The sequence below is a fragment of the Protopterus annectens genome, chromosome 8.part0 (genome assembly GCF_019279795.1).
Source record: "Protopterus annectens isolate FY-2018-M chromosome 8.part0, PAN1.0, whole genome shotgun sequence".
NCBI classification, from domain to species: domain Eukaryota; kingdom Metazoa; phylum Chordata; order Ceratodontiformes; family Protopteridae; genus Protopterus; species Protopterus annectens.
Window position 1 is genome coordinate 1,676,935,081 of NC_056741.1, and position 24,143 is coordinate 1,676,959,223.

A 24,143-nucleotide genomic window follows, 5' to 3' on the forward strand; every position below is an offset into this window, starting at 1 on the left:
ACGCAGAACAATTTCAAGATCATGCATCCCAACTTGAAAACATTACAGCTAACTGCCTGGAAAATTCCTTAAATCCCAATCAAAATGTTTTATCACAGAGAGTGAAGGACATTATCATGGAAGCTCGCCGGCCTTTCACAAGGAAGACATACTCAGCTAAATGGAAAAGATTTCTCATTTGGAACACATCAAAAGGCTTAGATGTGACAGTGGCAAGCATGACACATTCTGGAATATTTAGCAGAATTGTTCCACAATGGCCTGTCCTATTCTTCCATTAAGATCCATGCCTCAGCAATTTCAGCAGAATACAATGTGGATCCACCTATCTTCTCACACCCTCTCCTCAGGAAATTTCTGAGAGGGATCAAAAATATTAAACCTCCAAGAAAACCCCCTTTACCTGCTTGGGATCTCAACTTTGTGTTGGAGAAACTAACACTTCCTCCTTTTGAACCAGCAGCATCAGCAGATCTACAGTTTCTGTCTTGGAAAACTGCATTCCTTCTGGCAATAACTTTAGCAAGAAGAGTATCTGAGTTACAAGCATTAATGGCAGTACAACCATTTCTTATCTTTCATCAGGACAGTTTCACTAAGAACCAATCCTACTTTTATGCCAAAGGTAGTATCTAGGGTATCCTTGAACCAAGCTATTCACTTGCCTACATTCTTCCCAAATCCACAGAATAGAGGGGAAAAACTTCTGCACACCCTGGATATACACAGACAACTATGCTACTACTTGGACAGAACTAAAAGTAGCAGAAAAACTGACCAACTATTTGTAGCATATGCTACTGGGGTGCAAGGAAAAGCAATTTCCAAACAGACAATTTCAAAATGGATAGGAAATTGCATTAGATTTTGTTACTCCTTTCATGGAAAGACAGTTCCTGCAAACATCAGGCCTCATTCCACAAGGGCCACTGCCACCACTACAGCCTTCCTACGAGGGGTGGCTACCAAGGACATTTTAGAAGCTGCTACTTGGAGCTCCATGCATACATTTGCCAAACATTACAATCTACCTTTATACTCCAGATCCAGAGCAGGTTTTGCTACTGCAGTCCTGCAGGGGATCTTAACTACACCATCCTTTTCTTAGTACCTCCTCCCCCAGATTGGCTATGGTATTCTACCCATATGTTATGACTGCAGATGCATCCTTGAAGGACATAGTACAGTTTTGTACCTGCCATAAATGTAGATGTCCGATAGGTATGCATCTGCAGTCAGGTTTACCCTCCCTCCTACCCCTCTGTGGTATTCCTAGGGTGCTTACCCCTCTTTTAGCTAGCTGGGGGAATCTATTATGGTGTATTTGTTTGTATATACATGTATATATATATATGTATATATATATATAATATTGCAAATGTTTGGAACTTTATTGCTTTTATCCAAATTTAGCCTTCCTAGAGGGCAACTGGCATCTGGGGCAAGAAAAACTGAGGAAAATGGCGTTGGCTGATGCTTTTGTACCCCAGACGCTCTGACGTCGGGGAAAGTGTGACATCAGCCGAGGCCAGACCCAGACTTTGGAATCCGGCCGACCGAAGGGCTGCCTGAGGCAGGACAACCCATATGTTATGACTGCAGATGCATACCTATCGGACATCTACATTTATGGTAGGTACAAAACTGTACTTTTTGGTATTTACTTTCTACTGGTGGTTTTCTTCCACCATAACCTAGCTCCCTATTGGAGGCTCCTGACAGGATGAGAAAAACTGATGTAATGGTGTCTGTTGCCTTAATTTATAACACTGATGACCTGATGTCAGTCCTGGAGTGATGGCAACCAATGCAGAAATACTAAGTTTCTGGTATTCGGGCCGACTGAGGGCTACCCTGGCAGTGATAACCCAAATGTGATGACTGCAACAATGAATACACTTGAACATCTACATTTATGGTAAGTGTACACAACTGTACTTTCTTCAATGCTTTAACATTTGTCAGTCCCTCTAAATAATTCTTGTTACTTCTTAACCATAACTCCCTTTCTTTTATTTCCACCCTATTTTTAAACTCCACCTTAATTTTATCCTAGTCCCTAGCTATATTTTTAGAAGAAATTTTTATCCTCTCTAACAGCTCCTGAATAATCTCCACTACTCATTCCTTAAATTCCTCCCTTTTCAACAGATAGGTGAGAAAGTGCCAATGTCTCATTTGTATTTCATTACCCTGTGTTTTTATTTTAGCTATTGGTGCATGATCTGAAATGTAGTTATTGGTAAGTAAGGAAACCTTCAATTAAATGCACATGTTCTGTGAAATGTAAATTCTGTCTAGCCTAGCCTTGTTTTTATATCTTGCGGAATATGTAAACTCACTCCAAACTTTTTTTTACTGAATTCACATCTTTCATGCCATATATTTTCATAAATTTCTTCAAAAATCTACCCTCCTTTGTTATATTTTCCTTACGTCCCCGCAGACACATCTTCACTGCTGCAAATCAAATTCCAGTCCCCAACTATAAATATTCCTTGCTGAAAACTGATTTATCCCAGAATTTTTGTTATGCTCCATTATAGTAGTTTTAGGTTGAATGTAAATACATGCCAGTGTAATCCTTCTCTTCCCTTGTCAGTAGCCCCTTAGCACTTACACCTCTGTCATTATTATCTTTTTATTTTCTTCTACCACTATTGAAGCTCCTCTTGCAATTAATGTAAGTACATCTCTTTCCCTTTGTTCCAGGTATTCCACTGAATAACCATCCTGGGGGGTCTATATTATCAGAACAAAAGATTCAAACTCTGAATACCATATGGTCGAAGTTTGAAAATTTCGAATTTGAATCCGATAAAAAAAAAACTAAGACAGGAAAACTGTCATTAAGTGCTTTATGCAGGAGGGCAAGCCCCCCTGCACCCCCACACCCCCACTACTTAAATATGCCAACTCCGAGATCGCACTACATTGAAGTAAAGGGAAGGATTCTCTACGGCGATCTCCATTCAAGTTTGCGATATTTGCTCAGTTGGTGTCGTCCAACTGGCTTTCACTCCTTGCAGTCTTTGCTGAACTAATATAGACCCACCATCCTCCAAACCTTTCTTTATCAAATTCACATGTTCAATTCTTTGAGTGTGTCTCTTGTTACACAGCTATTTGCACTCTGTATTTTTTAATATAGTTCACTACTCTTTCTTTTGCATTTAACTGTGAGGTCGTTTACATTTAAAGACATTACAGAAAGCATCATTGTATTAAAAAGTTACTCCCACCTTTTTATGTATAACATTTTTGTTAAATGTCTAGTTCCAGCTTTTGTGGGTTACATGCATACACTGTTTGGCAGGTTGAACTTTTATACAGTTTTTTCTTGTCATGTCCATTTGAGCCTATGTCACACATTATAAAACTTTTTGTTTTATTGAAAGCCCTCAAAACAAGCACCCCAATACTCTCCTAAACCTATTAACTTTATACTAACACATAAAACTATGCATACCTTCAACTATCAAAATTTTGCTCCCCTTAATAGGAACAAAAGTCCCAAACTGACAGCCAAACTCATTGACTTGAGTAAACCAAAAAGAAAGGTTATCCATGCTAAGACTCATGGTGCAGCCTGTGTTTCTAATAAGTGCTGATGGGTTTTCTTATCTTTACAACTCTCCCAGATGGGAAAATCCCTGAATGCTTTCAGAGAGCATTGCTTACCTTGGGAAAACCCCTGAATGCTTCCAGAGAACATTATCTCCTGGTCAATTTCTCTTTTCTTTCTTTTATTTTTAACTCAACTAGTCACTGTCCACCAGACTGTAGCCAGTTTCTCTTTATCAGATTGTCTCCATGGAGACATGAGAACTAGGCACCCAGTTTCTTTTTATCAGATTGTTTTCATGGAGACATGAAGATCAGCTGCAAAATTGTTACTGAGCATATATGTATTTGCCAGAAAAAAGCCTCAATATTAGATGTTCTTTTTCATTTACATGCTGTCTCTTAAAACTTGTTACAAAATCAATCTAAGGACTTTAATCCAGTCATTCTGACATATAAGAATGAGAAAAATCACATTAAGTTTTATTTTATCATGCTTTTTAACCAGACTTTTTTTTTTAAATTTCAGTACCTACATTTCTTAAAACTGAACAAGAAGAAAGAGAAGGGAGAAAGAAAAGAAAAAAAAAAAACAGCAGCACTTGTTTACAATCCCCATTACACTTAAAATAACTGAAAATAAAACTTTATAGCATGTAAGCAAGACCACATGCCACAAAATTAGTACTATTTAATAAAAAAGTCTTTACTTAAGTTAACTTTCTACCTCCTCTTCCCCTCCCCAAAGCACTTTTCTGAGCATTAATGCCATGAAGTAAGGCATATGCTTTGGAGTCCCTCACAGGTCCAACAAATTCTGAAAGTCCAATATTTCCAAATTTTCTTGTTGTGTCATATTTCATAAATATAATTATTGCATTGTAATCCCACATTAAGTTACTAGTTTTATTACTGTTCATCTCTGAAATCCTGTCTCTCAATTCTTCTAGTCAACTCTTGTACTCACTTCCTTCTCTCCAACATTTTCCATTGAAAATTTTGAAAAGGTTTCACAGGTCTAGTCCCTCTGTCTTTATTACAAAAAATAAATAAACAAACAGGAAGCAGAATCTTCTTCTGTCTCGCAGCTTACCTTTTGTTGGACAGACTTTTGTATTTCCTCCTTAGTATGTACTTAATCAAAAAACGATTTTGTCCCTGCAGGGAAGAATACCTGGAAGACAGCTGGGTACATTATGTTGGATCACCTGCATTTCCTCATTCCTTGAATAGTGATAGTGGAATAAATTTGTTCCTCTTCTGTCTGGTGTACAATGAGTAGTCATACTCCACAAATACTCTGCTGTCTCCCACTTTAGTACTTTGTCCTTCTGCCACAGATTTGACAGAGTCAACTCCTCCTGCTGGTAGGATTGCATTTTTACTATTAAAGGTCTAGGTTTCTTTGTTATAGCCAGGTTTGGAGCATACACACAGTGTGCCCTTTCAACTAACAGCTCCAGCTGTGGAATACCAGTCCAGTTGCTTATTTTTGCCCTCATAAAATTAATGCAGTCTGTTCCTTCCATCTTCTCTGGTATAGCTGAAAATCTCAGGTTTTCCCTATGTGCTGTCTTCTAATTCTATTATTTTTTTAAACATATCTTCCTAATCAGTCTCATGTTCAGCCAGCCTTTTCTTCATTTCTGATTTTTGCAGCTTTATCATCTCATCTGAATATCTGTTTAAAGCTTCTTACATTTTTTTCAGCCTTTTGTTTGTGTTGCTATACTCCATCAGTGTTTTGTTTATTTTAACCAGGTCTGTATGCAGTTGTCTTGTGTCTTCCTGTTGGTTACTGGAAGTCATGGCTGAAGGTTGCATTGCTTTTTGCTGAACAGCTGCAGAACTTTCCCCATTCAGTGTTTCTTCCTCGCTTTTTGTAGCTGATTTTTCCAGATCTTCTGTATTTCTTTATTCCTGGCATCCAGGCAGTGCACTTACTAGCCAGCTACTGAACTTTACTCATAAACGCAAGTCTACTGGCCTTTTCTGCTGAGTTTCTGTTTTCACACTGGGAGAGGTAGAAATAAGCTGTTACTCAATGTGCAGCCATCTTGGAAATCCCTATTATTCAGTCTTAAAATTGTAAGTGAAGTGCAGCAGAGTATACTTTTTTGCTCTTGAGAGAATTTATACTATATACAATTCCAGTCACAAGTGATTTTCAGAATGTTAATTCGAATAGCAGTCCAGAATTTTTGGAGATAGATTACAGACTCTCAATTCATCCTTTGTAATGCAGTAGTCAATAAAAATATTTGAAACAAGATGTTTGCCAAGTAGAACAGTTGCATTTAACCATAGTTCAGTTTAACCTTTTCTGTCAGTCCATTGGGTAACCTTTTGGTAAACATGTATTTACAAACCTTCCCAGAGTTAACCTGGTGCACAGCTCAGGCTGGACATTCCAGCCATCTTGATCAGGTTATCATTTGAATGAATAGTTAGATCTGACCCTTTCCACTCATCCTCTTATTTCTCCAGCAACATTAGCATTTCTCAGTTTTACTGTCCCTTTCATCTTTTAGCTCCACCTGAAGTTACTGCATGTTTCAGAAGCAGTTCTTACTAATTGCTTCATCAGGACATTTCAAAGGTTACCACTTTTCCATTCTGGAAACCTTCAACATGGCAGGAAAGGACAGTTAAATTTTAAATGTTATTTCCTTGCATTTTTGTATTGCATCCAGAAATCATAACTGATTCTTAAGTGTAACTTCAGAATAATCATGTTCTGTAAACAGCCTCCCATGCTACTGATAATTTTCTACCTTGATGCCACAGTTTCTGTTTCTCATAGCGTGTCGCTTGTGACATACCAAATTTAAATTTCTGCTGTGGCGGAGACAGATGTTTTACTCTTGCTGTCTCAAATGGATCCCTTTCCAGTCCAGTGCACTCTTCAGTCTTCTCTTTCCCATACTCTGTCACCTTTTTGCTTTCCTCACCTTTCATATTTCCATACAGACATAAATATTGCTTTCCTGCCTTATCTTCTATTCTACTGAGACATTGCTCAGTCTGTTTGACTACTTCGATAGCCTTGATATAAATATTGCATGCTTGACACTTAATGACTTCATGACAACATGTCAGTCTTTGAAAAATTCCACCTTGACAATGGCCTTTTCGTCACATACACTTCAAGACAGTCCTGTCAGGTTCCACAGCTCATGTGGATAGCCTTCAGACTATTTGTGACCTCAGCTATATTTACTGTGAGTACTTTTGTCCACAGCTCACTCTGGACATCTTCCAGACTATTTTGACCTTTGCTATATTTATTGAGAGTACTTTTGTCCACAGCTCAGTGTGGACATTCTTCAGGCTATTTGTGACCTTTGCTGTATTTACTGTGAATGCTTTTGTTGCTTATCTAACCGCAGGTCACAAAATATTATGACCAGCCCTCTGCAACAGGACTAATTTCTTCATCATACTCTGAAATGCTCTTATTTCTTCTATTTATTGGCTGATAGACAATGCCTTCACACTACTGCTGACTGAAAACCGCACCAAATAAACTTTTTTCTCTGAACATTTACTAGTTTTAACTTATAACAAAACAGAGCAACTCAAGAGGCAATCATGTTCAACCAGAACCACATATGGCTCTCCCTCTGAGTTTAGTTTTATCTTTTCCCAGTAAGTATTGGAGGCTCAAGTTTTATCATTTTGCGCCAAGTATAAGTGACCTCATGTGTTCTGCATGAGAACAGAACTATGTTTAACATGGTTCAGTATGATTCTTCTCCTTTAACTGGCAGTGAAAAAAAACACACATGGGCCCACCTGATGAGATATCTACCATGTATCTGGTGTTAAGGGTTTATATGTGCTTATAGCAACATTCTATCAGCTGAAATATTGCTTTGGCTGAGAGACAAAAAGCCAGAAGTACACATCAAGGCCCCACACAACTCCTCTTACTACTTGCTTATGTACCTCAAATTAATGCTGCATTAATTGGCAGGAAGCTTTTAATTTGGTCAGCATGTCGTCTAAGTGGAACTGTTGTCAGCTAGTCAGATTTCAGTTTAAGCAAAATATACTATCCTTTCAATGTTTTTTTTTCTGTTTAGTTATTTTGTAAGGTGTATGCTTGCCATCCCCAATTCTTTGTGTTACTCATTCATTAGGTGTGCACATTTCTGTCACACCAGCTACGTTCACATTAATGGTGTGGTGATTGTAATGGCTTAGCACAGCAGGGTATGAGGTCAGACCTAATGGCTTAGCATGGCAGGACATGAGGTCATCAACCCTAATGGTTGGCATGGCAGGACAATGAGGTCATCGACCCTAATGGTTTAGCATAGCAGGGTATGAGATCAGCCCTAATGGCTTAGTATGCCAGAACATGGAGGACATTGACCCCAGTGGCTTAGCATAGCAGGACATGAGGTCATTGTCCGTTATTTTAGCATAGCAGATCATTAAGTCATCGATTTGTAATGGCTTAGCACAGCAGAATACAAAATTGTCATCTGTAATAGGCAGTATCCTAGGGAAGGGCACTGTTTTCTTTTTGTTATAGTCCTTTCCTCAGAATGTGGGAGAATGCCACAGGCTTAGCAACCTGACTGTTGGAAGTGCTGATTTTAATAATTGTCAGGACAAATGTGAGCAAGATGTTGTTGCTCATATGTATCGCTTCTGTGGTTTTCATTTTTTTGCAGCCCCCTCCTGAAGAGAATGAGACAGACTTTACACACTGTGTAATCACTGTTAGTGAGTTATAGTAGCCTTGGGAAGGGTGTGGGGGGACTGCACCCCCAGAAAAATTATTTTGTTTACGGTTACATTTGCTCTTAGCTTTCATGTGCTCTGGCATATAACCAGACAGCTTTTATATTTGTAAGAAATGTGATCTGCAATTTGTTGTACAAGTATTGAATGTACTTCTGGATATTCCAAATAGCCACTTTAGTTATTTTTCAATAAGCTATTCCATTGGTGTCCACAACACTTACCTGGTTAGAGTCCTCTAGTATTGAGAAGGACACAATGGTAATTGAACCACAAGTTGTGTATCATTGTTTCCCAGCTTTAAAAGGTTTCTGTAGCCTCTGCTGAAGCAGGAAGATCAGTTAACTTGTTTTTGAAATTGTTCTACAGCCTTTCATTAGTTAGTGCTGCTTGGAGGTACTTGATGCATACATTTTATTTCAGAAGCTCTGTATTAAGCTTTTGGTTTTCTTCTGCAATGCATGTGTCATAATTCTTAAGTAGGTGTATTCTGAGAAGCACCCAGTCCTTGAGGCACACCAATTGATAAGTAAGATACCAAAGGTCCATACAGCATCATCCTGCTAACATATTTATGCAGTTTGTTGGACGATCTTCACACTCCCATTCTCTTGTGAATATCTGTCCTGTGGAGGGCATTCTGGATCTCTTCAGGCAGAACATCTGCCACCTCCCAAAATGGAAAGCTTGATCTTTTCTCTGCCTTTGGTTGTCTGATATGATAAAATAGGCTTGTCACCTTAACTTTGCCCAATCCAGTTTTTCTAATGGGATATCAGGAGGAGTCTATAAAAATGACTGCCCTCATTCTTTATGTAACAGGTAGGTAGAGCAGAGGCGACTCTGGTGAACTCGGTGTCATTTACACCATCTTTATGAGATGCATTAATTCTTAGTGAACATTTACAAATTCAGATGTATTAATGAGGGCTAGAGTAAGGTAACATATTGTCAACACCTGCTGTAGTTAACTCTTCAAATTAGACAGCTGTGGAGAGGCTCATATCAGTTACTTCATAGGTCACCTACTTCCTGCTCTTTTGCCCATTACTTCAATGGTTCTAGGAAGGGGGCACTGTAGTTATTTGAGAGAGGCTCTCACTGCCACCTCTGTAGCAGATCCATGCCAATGATGCTTCAGGTTGTCTTTTGGCTTTTCCCGGTTAAGGGTCACCACAGCGGAACTCCGGTCCGCTAATGATTGGCAGTAGATGCCATCTCGACGTTTAACCTTCAGCGAAGGCACGCCCATTTATGCATGTCTTTCGAACGCCCACCCATCCGCGGAGAGGACATGCAGACTCCACACAAAAGGCACTCCAGCCGAGAATCGAATGGGAGAACCTTTTGCTGTGAGGCAACAATGCTACTGCTGCACCACTGCGAATGTCTGTAAAGCATGACCAAGATCCTTCTTCACTCAGGAAGATTCAGTTTGATTTGCTTCCACATACATATTTTATTAATGTAATCTGGACGAATGGCTGGGAAACTACAGATTCATCCCTGGAGAAGCACCCTTTTCCCTTATGGGAAGGAAAAGTGTGTAAATGTTCTGCTGCTCTGGGTTATTTCAGATTTAAATTACAAGGGCAAAAACATCATGAGAATGAATGGCTGTGCTTCTAAAGATCCTCTAGTATCAACAGTCTGATAAGAATGTATAAACTAAAATTAGACCATGCTTCATGTTTTTAAGAATCACCATTCACTGAACCCATTGCTTGTACATTCATAACAGTTCACTGTAGTTCATTGCACCATGTAGTAAGAAGGAAACTTCCAGCAATGGGATGTGCAACGTGTTTAGAGTTGACTACCAGTAGGTACATTTAACCTTTTGAATCTGTCTCTGGTAACTATGGCTGTATGCATCAACAAGTCATGAATCATGGGTGTCCATTTGAGAACACTAAAGGATTTGCAGATACCTGTTTTAAGTAGCACTTAACGTTTTACTGACATGTTTCAGATAACATGGATATCCATTTCAGGTAACACTAAGTGATTTGTAGCTGTCTATTTCAGATAACACTTTGTCCCTTTTAGGTAATATCTCGTGAGTTATGGGTGTCGGTTTCAGAAGACACTGATTCATGGATGTCTGTTTCAGATAATTCATGTTCCACAGGTGTTTGGTTTAGGTAACACTTAATTTATGAATATATGTTTCAGGTAATAGTGACCGAGTCATATGTATCGTTTTCAGATAGGACAAAATGATTTGTAGTACTCAGTCACTTTGATTTTCAAATATCAGGTCTTGGTGCTCCTGAAATTAACTTTTTGCATCAGAGTTCAGCATAAAGTACTGTGGTATTTAGTAATGCTCACTTATCAAGTTGTCTTAAAAATTATTATCATTATTACACAGTTGATGTTAATAAGAATAGTGGGAACTAGGGTTTACATGGGGCTAGTGCTCATAAACATTGTGCAGATTGTCTTGGACAGCTTTAACCGCTTCTGATTATGTATTGTATTCTTTGTTCCAGGTGCTGCATTGGGACCTCTGTTTGCTGGACTGATTTCTCCCACTGGCTGGAACAATGTTTTCTTCATGTTAATAACTGCTGACATTCTAGCATGCCTGGTATGTTAACACAGACAGCTAAGTAGTCAGTTTAGTGCTTTTGGCTGCATCATTGGACAATATGTCTGGGTGTGAAAGGCCAGTTGCTATAATATCCAAAAGGTATTTATGGATACACATGTCTGTAGTTTGACTACTGCTTAATTTATCTAGTCTTTATTAGACACTATGGTAAGTGACAGATAAAGGAAAATTTCACACCTTTTCCTCTGTGTACTTACGGGAAGCCATACTACCTCTCAACTGTACAGATTTTTGCAGAATGTCCAGATTTTGCCTCATATTTTTAGTCCGTTTTTCATAAAATTGTTGCTTTCTGACAAGTTTGTGGCAGATCATTAAAGACTGAACTTAAAAAAAAAAAAAAATAATGACAACATTTGAGTTTCAGACTTTATACCATTCAGAAAAGTCATGCTAATGTAAAATCAGTTATTCTATCAACTAGTATTTAAAAATTGTCCCTATATTTGGGCCTTTGTCCCACTTTTATTTATGGCTTTGTCCAGATTTCTTGCAAGTTGAAAGTTGTCATGCAGCATGATAGAAAAATCACTATTTCTTCCAGTTCATGAGCAGTAGGGAGTTGTCTGACAATTCTTAACTTAGAAGCTGCTACTTACTTAGAGATTTCATCCCACATAGCTCAGTTTAGAGAGTAGCTTGGAGGACTTTACAACTGTTGTAGTGCCAAACATTTTAAGGAGTTTTGCTTTGTAGTACAGGAAGTTGACCACTGCTTCTGGTTTATCAGCATGGTCTGTGCTGCATGAACTGTTATTCACAGTGGGAAACTTGCCCTTCATCATTTTGAGCAGCTTGGCTATAAGCACAGCATCATGCTTATTTCTGGTAAAACACTAAATCTGTTTTCCATTTTGGGGGTACTGCTAAGCCCTAATGGAGTCCTTCAATCTGTCCATAAAGGAACCATTTTGCAGTAATTTTTGGCTGAGTGGTGGAAGAAAAAAAACCTTAAAAAGTACAGAAGCATGTTATACTTGCCAGGAGCAAATTTAGAGCATGTCCAAGCCTTGGAATGCCTTAATGTAAGGAAGAAACTAGCCACAGCCTACCATAGCATTGCCAGGTTTGCCACAGGTTCCCCATTTCGTACCCATCATTGTGTTAATCTCAAAACGTTGGCTGGCTTGAACTTCAAAATCTTACTTTTCTACATCAATTAGTGATCACATTGTAAAGTGACAACTTTACTGTATTTTAGTATTTAGTTGTATATTGTTTGTGATTTTTCTCACAGAAGTTGATACATTCTCTTTAAATTCTGTGGTGATTTTGATCTTTTCTTTTATCATTTTTTATTCATTTGAAGCTGAATATGGATTTGTTAAATGGATATGCCATTAATGACTTGCTAAAGTACAAATATCTTGTACAGTGTAAGAATTATGTATATTTAAGGGTAACGCCTGTTAACACTGGTGATCTGTTTCTCATGTCAAAAGGTGGACAATTTGCTTACCACTATTAATAGTAAATCTAGGCTTACTGATGATGATTGCACTTTTGCAATTGGCACAGCTTGGAGAGCTGTTACATATGTTAATAACTGGACTGGCAAGATAAATGTTTGGCAAAGTACAAATAGAAAGGCTGTCTGTAAACATCGCTCAGTCCCTATGAAACAAGATGATGCCCCTGACAACTTTGTAATTCTGGATATAAGTATTCGGCAGTCTAAGAATTCAGAGTGTTTAGAAGGGGAAAAAAAGGAAAGAAGGAAGTTCACAACAAACAACAAGGAAGAAAAAGAAGCTAATAAATGTCTAAAGAGAATACATACTAAAAAGGGCACACTGTTTTATGTAACACACACACACAGATTACAGCAAGTAACATTTTTCTATCAAAAAACCTTCAGTCTACTAAAAAAGGCAGCATGTTTCCAAAATAGGAGGTAGAAAAAAGGCAAGGAGCAGGTGAAAAGTAAAAAATCAAAAATTGAATGTGGAAGGATTGAAGAACATTACTGTAAGAAAAACAGAGAAAGATGGATGTTAACAATATGGTTCAAGATGTGGATGTTCAAAGCCAGCTGGATGAGAATAATGTGCTTGCACATGTAATAAGTAATGAAAACAATGGGGTTAAGACTAATGGTTAAGATCATTTTTGTAACAATTAATAGACCAGATAATATTGATTTAGAAGTTAAAGACTCTTCAGATCTGGTCAGAAAAGATGATCCTGTAACTGGGGATTCAATTATTAGAGGAACTGATATTTACATTTGTGGAAAAGATAATGAACATCAAATCGTGTTATACTTGCCAGGAGCAAAATTAGAGGATGTTCAAGCCTAAGAATGCCTTAATGTAAGGAAGTACGGATCTGTTTTTATTCATGGGCTGTACAAATTATCTCATCCTCAAGGACTCTCTGACTGTTAGGGAATTTACAGCCCTCTTAGATAGTGTAGCTTGTACTGGTGTTAGGACATCCTTTTCACAAATCACATAATTCAAATATTTTGGGGGTAAATACCTCCATAAAAAGAAATGTGTAGGGCATCTGAGCCTAATTTTGGGCACACATGTTCAGACAGTATGGTACATTTGTCAAGATCAGTGAAGAGAATTTTGGCAGCAGATACTTTGCAGTATTTGACAAACACAAGGCAGGATTTTGCCAGGATGAAAATTATACAATTCACAGCAGAATTCCATGCATCTATAATGGTTGTTAATGCTAGTAGCATTAATACTAGTGTTATTAATGCTAGGAGTATTAAGTTTTATTATTGGACAAGTTGGTACATCCCCACAAGACTGATGTTATTGTTTGTGAAACATGATTAAAGAATAATGATCGGAAACCAGTTCAGTCAGGGTATAAAACATTTTACTGTAACAGACATTCTAACAAAAAATCAGGGGATGTGTAATGATAGGGATTAAAGATAGCTATGAGACCTGTGATTATTACATGTTTAGTAATAACGCCAATACTTAAGACTGTGTAACTATGTCAATAAAGACATTATGGAACATATAACAATTGTTAGTGTATAGACCACCAAAGTCAAGTGCTGATGACTTAGAGGAATTCATTCATTTCTTGCATGAAACACAGGGAAGAATGATAGTGCCTGGGGACTTAAATTTACCAGAAACAGACTGGAATAATAATGATTCAACAACATTAGTTAGGAAATTGTTCACAACATATATTCAGGAACAAATGCTTCAGATTGTTAAAAAAAAAAAAAAAAAAAAAAAAAAGCCTACCCAGGAATAGAACATACTAGAAATTGTTACTTCATGTCAAATTTTGCCACTATTGACTATGGGTTGTAAAGGTTAATTTGTTGCTGGATAATTCTGCCAAACTGAAATCTAAACCAATGCACAGATTAATTACAGAATATATGGAAGCAACAGTCACTATGTAAAACTAATTGGAATGATGCGCTCAGTGGCAAAACTGCAGAAGGAATGTGGAACGTTTTGAAAGAGAAATAGAGTGCAAAAAAAAAAAAAAAGTTTAACAGGCTCCATTTGTAACGATGTGAGGTAATGCCAGCTGTACCAGTAGAAGTAGAACAGTGGATGTGTAACATATGCCATAGCTCAACTAACTGGAATTTAGTAAAGAATTATATGTTTGAATGTCAAACTGATTTGTAATGATGCTTGTGTTGAAAATATGTTTGTAACGTTGCTTGTGTTAACATATCAATGGTGTGTCCTGCTGGACAGAAGAAGAAATGTACTTGTAGTGTTACTGTTGAAATGTATATGTTGCAACAGAGAATACAGGAAGAGAAGAGGTTAATCTCAATCCACCTGATTTTGAAAAATAGTAAGAAATTAAATTACTTAATTTAAGCCACAAACATTGTATCTTACAGTTCTCAGTGCAGCCAGAGACAAATCTGTACTAGGAAGCTTTCTGCATTGTCTTTGGGGTGAACTAATTGCCACTCTGGAAGGGTGGTGGTTTGAAATTGTTTTATGACTTCTGGGAGCTGCAGCAGATGTTAGCAAGGCTTTGTGTTTGTATTATTGATGTGTGCTAAATCCGGACAGCTTCTAGCCAAGGGGGTAGCATGGGAACCAGAAGTGAAATGACTAGATGTATATGATGTCATTCTGTAATCCAAGACAAAAATTATGTTTAATATTAGACGAGACTGAAGTCTGATTACACTTTTTTTTTGTAACCTGACAAAGAAGGATCTCTCACCTACTTCATCTTGCCTTTCTCTATTAAGTAACCACGAATAATAATAACTTAGATCAGTCAGGAAAATATAGTGAGATTAGTTAAGTACTGTTTTTCGGGTCTGTGTCAAATGAACGCTTGAAATGTCTAACGGCATATGGTCGAGACCATATGTTCGACATTTCAAGTGTTCGAAGGTTGACTTTAATGGTGCTGTACGGTGCAGAATGGTGGGAGAATTTCCCTTTTCTGCACTGACGTGCGGTTTTGGAGTTGGTATATTTAAGTAGGGGGGTGTGGGGGTGCTGGTGGGCTTGCCCCCCCTGCTCGCACCATTGTTTTTTTTTTTTAATTATATATTCGAACTTTGAAATATCGACCATATGTTATCGAACATATGGTATTCGACATTTTGAAAGTTCGAATATATAACATAGACCCTGTTTTTCTGTATCTGTATGAATCTGTTTGAATGTGTTATTTTAATATTTCCTGTGATTGAAACTCTGGTGGTTACTGTAAATATTTACTATTTTCATGTTCTTTTCTTTATTATTAAATATATTTAAACTTTTCATTGTGGCTGATTTTTTAAGAGAATATTTTAATCTCTGAGAGTACTTGCATATATATTTGGTGACAGCTCTGGCTGTTCGTGAAAGCCTTGCTGTTGGTAAGACTACCATTTGTATTAATATTCATTTAACTCCATATAAGTGGGTACCCTTGGAAGAGCTTTAGAGTAGCTGGCTTTGGAGTGTCTGGCAGTGTAACTACCTTATAGTCTGGGCAAAAAAGGGCATAGCTAGTAAATCTGTGCCAACCCTTCCTAGGTGTGTGTGAAAATCAAATCTGTGTGTCCCCTGTTTGGGTCAGGGACATGAAGCACTGGTTACACAGAGGGGGTGCTGAAGAACTTGGCTTGGACACACAGCTGAAGTCTCAACACTGTGCCAATGGGAGGTCTTACTGGGGAACTGCAGGGAGACAAATGGAAAATTCCAGACCATGGACTGTGTGTGTGTTCCCTGTGTGCTTTTATGGGAAGTTATGCTTGATGGAGAGATCTGCATCTGGAAATACTGGGTGTATCCATTTTTATTCCATGTGAATGTCCCTCTCCAGCACCAGTGGTGAGGAATCAGGCTCCTTGATTACTGTTCCAGAGTGGGGATGTCCCATATTGGTGGCAGAGGTGTGATATTAATTGAACTTCTGTAGCGGGTAGGCAGTTGTCACTAAAGATGTGCCCTCTTAGCAGCCACAAGGTAGACATTCAGTGTTTTATTTCACAACAATTTTATGTATTTATGTTTTGTTACTTTAGTTTAGTCAGGGAAAGCAGGCAAAGATGTCAATAGAGGATTATGGCAAGCTGACAAAGGAAAATTTATCCAAGGTTTGTAAAGCCAAAGGACTGGTGTATGCCAACCTGACCAAAGAGGAAATTTCAGCATTATTTGCAGCTCAGACCAGCAATGAGGAGGACAATCATTTTTTTTGATGGGGATATACAGCCCTCAGAAACAGGGCATTTCAACTTTTCCTCAGATGACTTAAAAATCCGTCTGGTGTTAAGAGACTTGAACTGGAGGCCAAATATTTGGAAATGGAATCAGCAGAGAGACTGCTGCAGGAGAAATGGGTGTAATTAGAATAAGCAGACTGCAGTGTTTGGAGGCTGAAGAAAATAAGTGGTGTCAACATGAGAGGAAGATGCTGACTCTTCAACAGGGTCATGGAGGTAATGGGAAAGGGAATAATCAAACACCAGAAGCAATCAAGCTCAGTAAATTCTTCCACAATTTACAGAGGTAGTTTTATTAATATATTTGAAAGGGTATGTAAGTGGTATAATTGTGACCAAGGGCTCTGCATACAGTTCCTGACCCCCATACTCCATGGAAAAGCTGCAACTGCGGTTTCTAAATTGTCTTGATATTGATTAATTGTTGTAAAGTCAAATGTTCTCTATTTGAATGCTTTAAGGTAATGTTTGAAACTGAAAAAAAAGTTTTGTGAGCACAGACACAAGGCAGATGAAAGTCTGTGTGATTATACTGCAGAGTTAAGCAGTTATTTTCATAGGTGGGTGAGTTTGGTGTCAGGTCACCACTGTTGAAGGGCTGGCAGACCTTTTGGTGAGGGAACAAGCCCTTAGCACTTTGCCTGAAGACATGACCATCTGGTTAGCAGACTGAGAGTGTAACTCTGCAGATGAGCTGGGGAAAAATGGGGATCTCTGCTTAGCAAGCAGGGCATCACTGCACAAGAAGGGGATACCCATGCTGCACATGGATATAAGGGCACACATGGTGGGCAGCCTAAACAACCCCAACAGAGTCCACCAGTAACATGGGGAACCACTAGTTTAGGTACATGGCCAGGATCAAGGGTAAAACGTTTTAAATGTAACCAGTGGGGCCTCCACAGAGACAAGGTGGAAAACAAAAGATGGGGGAGCCAGCTAGTGGGAAAAACAGCATGCCAGTGGTAGGTTGTCTGGAGACAACAGGTGTACCAAGCTTTCAGCAGAGGGTATATCAAATCTTAGTGGATGGAAAAACAGGCCAGTGCTAAGAGAGAGACAGCCTCTGACATAACCATTGTGAAGCCTGCAGTGGTTGAAGAGGAGCAGTACTTGCTTGGGCAGTCAACTCCAGTCAGAGCTCTGAGGGACCCCATTCCAAATGCCTTCAGCCAGAATTCACCTTGGCTGAGAGGGTGGAAAAGGAAGCAAGCAAGAGCAAGTAGGTGTGTTTTGAGAATACCCCTGCAGGATATCCTGATAGAGAATGATTTTGATAATGTAGAACCTTGTGTGCATGCAGTTACTCAATCAGGCTTGGAAACAGGCATGTTGGTCTGTTAGCCTGGGGGAGACCCAGACAGATGCCACACATAAAGCCAGGGCTGCTGGTGTGGCTATTTCAGGGAGGGAGCTACCTTGTAGTGGTGAGCCTGAAAGTGAGCCACAGTTGCTGGTAGGTACTGATGCTCCCTTGGACAGAGTGACTGCAAGGGCAGAGGAGGATGGTAGTACCTAGGCTTACAGTGAGGCACTGCTGTCAGAGGATACCAGACTTCCTGTGGAAGGGGAGCTGGGAAGAGTTACAAAGATTGATTTGAGACGGGCTCAGCTCTCGGATCCTACACTGAGAGACTTGTTGGGAGGTGGCTAGGGAGGCACCTGATTCTCAAGGAAGAGGGAGTCTGCATATGGGAAAAACTGTTACTGTATAAGGAGTGGACCCCTGAGGGAGGGCTAGAGGGTGAGGTAATACAGCAGTTGGTAGTGCCTAGAGCCTACAATCTGGCACATCTAGCCATAGCCCATGATATTCCTTTTGCAGGTCATATGGGCATAAAGCATACCAAGAGACATATTATGCAGAACTTGTACTGGCCTGGGATTGCAAGAGATGTAGCAGGGTACTGCCAGACATGTGAGCAGTGCCAAAAAAGTAGACAAGGCAGGCGACAAGGTCAAGGCCCTTTGATGCTTTTGCCTGTGGTGGAGGAGGCATTTCATAGGCTAGCTATGGATAATGTGGGGCCTCTTGAGTATTTTCAAGTTCCACAGGGAAGAGGTATGTCCTGGTGGTATGCTACTACATACCCTGAGGTGGTGGCTCTATCCTCCCATCGAGGCAGAGAAGGTGGCAAGTGCTTTGTTAGATTTTCAGCAGGGTCAGATCCCAAGAGAAATACTGACTGACAGACATGCCAATGTCATGTTAGACTTGCTGGCTTGTCTGTGTAAATTCTGTGGGTTGAAACATCTAAAGACTACCCCTACCATCATCGGACTAATGGTCTTGAGAGGTTAAACTCTGCACTAAAGAACATGCTACTGGCATATACAGACCAGTTTGAGAGAGTGAGACAAATTGCCCACAGAGAGGTTCCCCAGGAATCCATAGTTTTTTCACACTTTGACTTGCTTTATGGGCATAAGATGAGTGGGCTTTAGGATTGATTCATGGTACGTGGGAGGGGGAATGTGAATCCCACAAGGAATCTGTTGTGGTACATGTCTGAAGCCTCAGGGCAAGTCTTAAGGAGCTCATGAGCTTGGCCCAGGAGAACCTGGCAGGAGCCTGACAGCAGAAAAAGGTCTGGTATGACAGGAATGCTCAGGCCCAAGAGTATGCTGTGGGGACAGCAGGAGATGGGTCTCTTTCCTGTCAGATACAAGACAGCAGGCAGCCTGGGAGGGACCCTTCAAAGTGGTAAGAAAGGTCAGTGATGGTAACTACATGACAACTGCTAGGCAGGAGGCAAGGGCACAAACTGTACCATGTTAACATGAAGAAACCTTACCATGATGAGAAGAGGCCCTGGTGCTAAATAATTCCCATAGCCCTCCTCTAATAGGGTAATACTAGGCTAACTGCGCTTGTGAGCCATTGTAAGCCTAGCCCAATTACCCCTTGTGAGACTCAAACCCTGCACCTTGTGTGTGTAAGGCAAACACCTTAACCATTAGGCCACCCTGTATTTGCAATATGAGGCAGGAGGAGTTTGAGGGGGGGATCTATGGCTACAACGAGCCAGCCAGCAAAATGCCAAGTTACTAAGGTGTGGAGCCTAGGGTTGCAGGGATATGATACATCAGTGCAGCACAATAGTGGGGTTAGCAATGCCAGTGCAGATTGGCTCTCAAGACAGGGTATGAGTTAATGTATTCCCAGATAGGCTCATTCCTCTCTAGCAATGTTTCTCAAGGGTTATTTGAAAAACTAGCATGAGTCTTCAAAGGGGGAGGCGTGTCAGTGTGAGGTATTGCCAGCTATTCCAGGAGAAGCGGGGTAGTGGATGTGTAACATATGCCAGCACAGCTAGCTGGAATTTAGTAAATAATTATGTTTGAATCAAACTGATTTGTACACAGGCTTGTGTTGAAAATGTATTTGTAAAGTTGCTTGTGCTAAAATGTATCAGTGTGTCCTGCTGGACAGAAGAAGAAATGTACATGTATTATTGTAACAGCTGAAATGTATATATTGTAACAGAGAGTAGTGGAAGAGAAGAGGTTAATCTCAATCCATCTGACCTTGAAAACTAGTAAGAAATTTAATTACTTAATTTAGGCGGTAAAGATTGTATCTTACAGTTCTCATTGTAGCCAGAGACAAAAAGTCTGCACTAGGATTGCTTTCTGCATTTGGGATGAACTAATTGCTACTCTGGAAGAGTGGAGGTTTGAAATTATTTTGACTTCCAACAGCTGCAGCAGATCTTTGTGTGTGTGTGTGTGTGTGTGTGTATTACTGACACACGAGCTAAATCCTCATAGCTTCTCTCTGGGGGGGGGGGGTAGCATGGGAGCCAGAAGTCAGATGACCAGATGTATGTGATGTCACTCTATAATCTAGGACAAAAATGATGTTTAATACTAGATGAGACTGAAGTCTCATTGCATTCTGTTTTTGTAACCTGACAAAGAACAATCTCTCACCTACTTTGTCTTGCTTTGCTCTAGTAAGTAACCAAGGAATAATAATTCTTTAAGTACTGTTTTTCTTTATCTGTCTGAATCTGTTTGTGTTATTTTAATATTTCCAGTGATTGAAACTCTGGTGTTTACTGTTAATAGATATTTAGTATTTTCATGTTCCTTTCTTATTTATTATGAAATATATTTAAACTTTTCATTGTGGATGGTCTTTTAGAGAATATTTTAATCTCTGAGGGTACTTATACATATATATTTAGTGTCAGCTCTGGCCGCTCCTGAAAGCCTTGCTGTTGATCAAACTACCATTTGTATTAATATTAATTTCACTCAGTTTAATTGGATACCCTTGCAAGAGCCTTAGAGTAGCTGGCTTTGGAGTGTCTGGTGGTGGTGCAACTATCTTATAGTCTGAGCAAAAGGGGGCATAACTAGTAAATCTGTGCCAGCCTTTCCCAGGGGTGTGTGTGTGTAAATCAAATCTCAATGTGTGTCAGCTGTTTGGGGCAGGGACATGAAGCACTGGTTTCAGAGAGAGGGTACTGGACACTCGGCTGAGGTGTCAACTCTGTCTGTGCCCATGGAGAGACTTATTGGGGCCCTAGAGGGAGACAAGTAGAGAAATCCAGGCCCTGGACTGTGTGTGCTTTCCCCATGTGCTCTTAAGTGAAATTGTGCTTGATGCAAAGAGCTGCATCTGGAAATACTGGGGTGTATCCATTTTTGTTCCAAGGGAACGTCCTTCTCCAGCACCAGTGATGAGGATTCAGGCTTCTTTATTACTGACCCAGAGTGGAGACTTCACACTAGCCATACAACTTCAGGGGGATACATTTCCATAAGAACAAGATGCCTGATTAGGATGAGAGACAAAAAATATAAAAAGTAGAAAAGAGGCCGAACTTCAACTTTAAAATCTGAAATAAACAAGCTGGACAAATAAATTAAGCATGGTGTGAGACAAAGCTCAAGAAAAAAAAAATTGAAACTTTATATAAAGATATTGAGTGTAATAGGAAACTATAGTATAGGTGCATAAGATGTGGAAGGAGTAAAGTCATGCAAATTGATAAACTTGTGTGTAGATTGTTCAGTTGCGTCTGAGAATAAATTTTACATAGATACATTTATAAACTCTTATGCAAAACAATTTGGCTTAACAAAGCCGGTGATGATTTGTTCTAATGACATCCAGGTAACCTCAGATACTGGAAAAAAAAAATTAGATTGAAAAACATCTATGCAAACTGGATGCAGACAAAGCACTGGGAGAAAACAGAATAAGTAATACTGACCTGAGAATAAGTTACAAGAGATCTGGGGACACAGGTTGACTGCAGCCTCTCCTTTAACTACCACATTGCCACTGTGGTCAGAAAGTCCTATGTGGCACATCTCATTACCAAGGGTTTTACATCCAGGAAGAAAGAGGTCATCATCTCTCTCTCTACTCTTCCCTCAGTAGACCAGTCATAGAGTATAATGCCCCATTTGGCATGTACCTCACTATACACCTGCAACAGCTGGAAAGGCCACAGAAGTACCTCACTAAGAGGATCCTAGGCCTTAAACACATGCCCTACATGGACAGACTCAAACTCCAGCTTTTCCTCTGTCTCATATCATCTATTAAGAGGTGATCTGTGCTTGACTTACAAAGCCATGTCTGACCCAGCCCTGTTGGAAATGTTACACCTAAAGAAATCCCAATCCCTCTGCGCCACATGCTTCAGGGTCTTCACTATCATTACCACAATCAACAGAATATTGTGGAGTGATAGGTTCATAACCCAGAGACTACCCATGCTCTGGAATAGACTTTCCGTACATGTCAAGCAGAGCACCTCACTGGCCCTTTTCAAGAGAAGTCTTGATGAGTGGATGCGAAATAAAAAGTTTACCCCAAAGATCTCTCCAGTGGCTGTACTTGACAGAGGCACAGGGAACTAATGGCGGCATGATGCCAGGGCACTTCTGTGGGCTAGGCTTGTAAAGGCTGCAGGGCCATTGGCCTAGTACACACCTATGAGAACACTCCAGCAAAAACCTATATTTATTTATTTTACATTTGTTGACCGGGATAGTCCGACTGGATACATGTCCATTTTCAGCGGAGGCCTGGGGAGAAAAGCTCCAAGATAATACACATTGAACATTTAGTAAATGCTAGATTCAAGCAGATTATAGTCATAAGCAATACCAGCATTTAGCACATATAGTACTTATTATAAAACACTTTACAAAACGTAACATTATTTTCAAAGTTAAACATACATAACATTACATTCAGGTTTAAGACACACTGAGCATCAGTTATACAACTGATCCTTCCTGAAATGGAGTGGTAGAAAAAAGTTAGAAGTAGTTGAAGGTAACGCAACTAAGAAATTGAGTGGTCACTGGTTGGGGTTAGTGCAAGGACATAACCAATGAGTTTTAAAGTATTTTAGTTTGTTTTTGAATTGAGTTAGTGAGGGTTCTAGGGTCAAGTCAGCTGGGAGCCTGTTCCATATTTTTCCAACAAAGTTGGCAAACAGTGTCCCCAGCTGAGTAGTTGGATTTGTATGTTTGAACTAGGAGTCTAGTGGATGATCGCAGTGGCCGGGTGCTGGTGTAGGGGCTGATCTTTTTTAGTGCAGGTGTATTTTCTGGTTGGTAAAGGACTTTGTGCCACTATTAGCTGGTTGAACTGCAGTAGGTTTGACAGTTCAAGCCATCCTAGGCGATTTAGGTTGACAGTGGCAGGATGATAGTTTAAGGTTTGTTTTGTTTAAGTTGGAGAATAGAGGTGAGGCATAGAGAAGAGTTGATAGCAGGTAGGAATGGGCAGTTGCAGTTCTAGCAAGTGGGGTAAGGAAAGATTTAATTCCGTAAAGAGAGCCAAGTTTTTTATTAATGGTTTTGATAGTTTGACTGATATGCACATCAAACTTCAGGTTATGAACTATGACACCCAGTAGTTTAGTTTGGGCTTCTGGGGAGATGATAGTGCCATTGTTAGTTATGTTGAAGGATGGTAGGGGGATCATGCATGTGGGGGAGAAGAGGAGCAACTTAGTTTTGTTGGGGTTTAGGATTAGATGTTGACTGGAGAGCCATTTATCTACTGTATTGAAGGTAATTTGGGTTAATGTGAATAAAGTAGCTGGTGAGGTGTCAGAACAAATCAAGGTTGAGTCACCCGCATATTGAATGCAGGTAGCATCTGGGATGACTGAAATGAAGGTCATTGATAAAGATGGAGAAAAGAAGGGGGTCCTAGTATCGAGCCCTGGGGGACTACTAATGTGATGGGTAGGCGAGATGATAGCTTGTCCTGCCATAGGACTTGCCTGTCGCCTGCCCTGCAGGTAGGATTGAAACCATTGGAGTGCATGGTTGTTTAAGGAGAAGGCCTTCAAGGTATTTATAAGCATTTTGTGGACAACCATGTCAAAAGCCTTGGATAGATCTAGAAAGAGTGCTGAGGATAGTTTATTATTGAGGTTGTGGCTAATGACGTTAAGAGAAAGAGGAGGGCAGAAGTAGTACTGTGGTGTGGCTTAAAGCCATGCTGAAAGCTGGTCAACAGCTTGTTCTGTGTGAGGTAGT

General features: G+C 39.7%; 1 protein-coding gene across 1 annotated transcript in view; it reads left to right on the plus strand.

The window, feature by feature from the left end:
* LOC122808527 (glucose-6-phosphate exchanger SLC37A2-like) overlaps window positions 1-24,143 on the plus strand; it is a 635,225-nt gene that overhangs the window by 327,179 nt on the left and 283,903 nt on the right. The window contains exon 4 of the mRNA XM_044079482.1: window positions 10,812-10,909. Coding sequence (XP_043935417.1) covers window positions 10,812-10,909 — 98 coding nt within the window. The remainder of the gene's footprint in view (window positions 1-10,811; window positions 10,910-24,143) is intronic.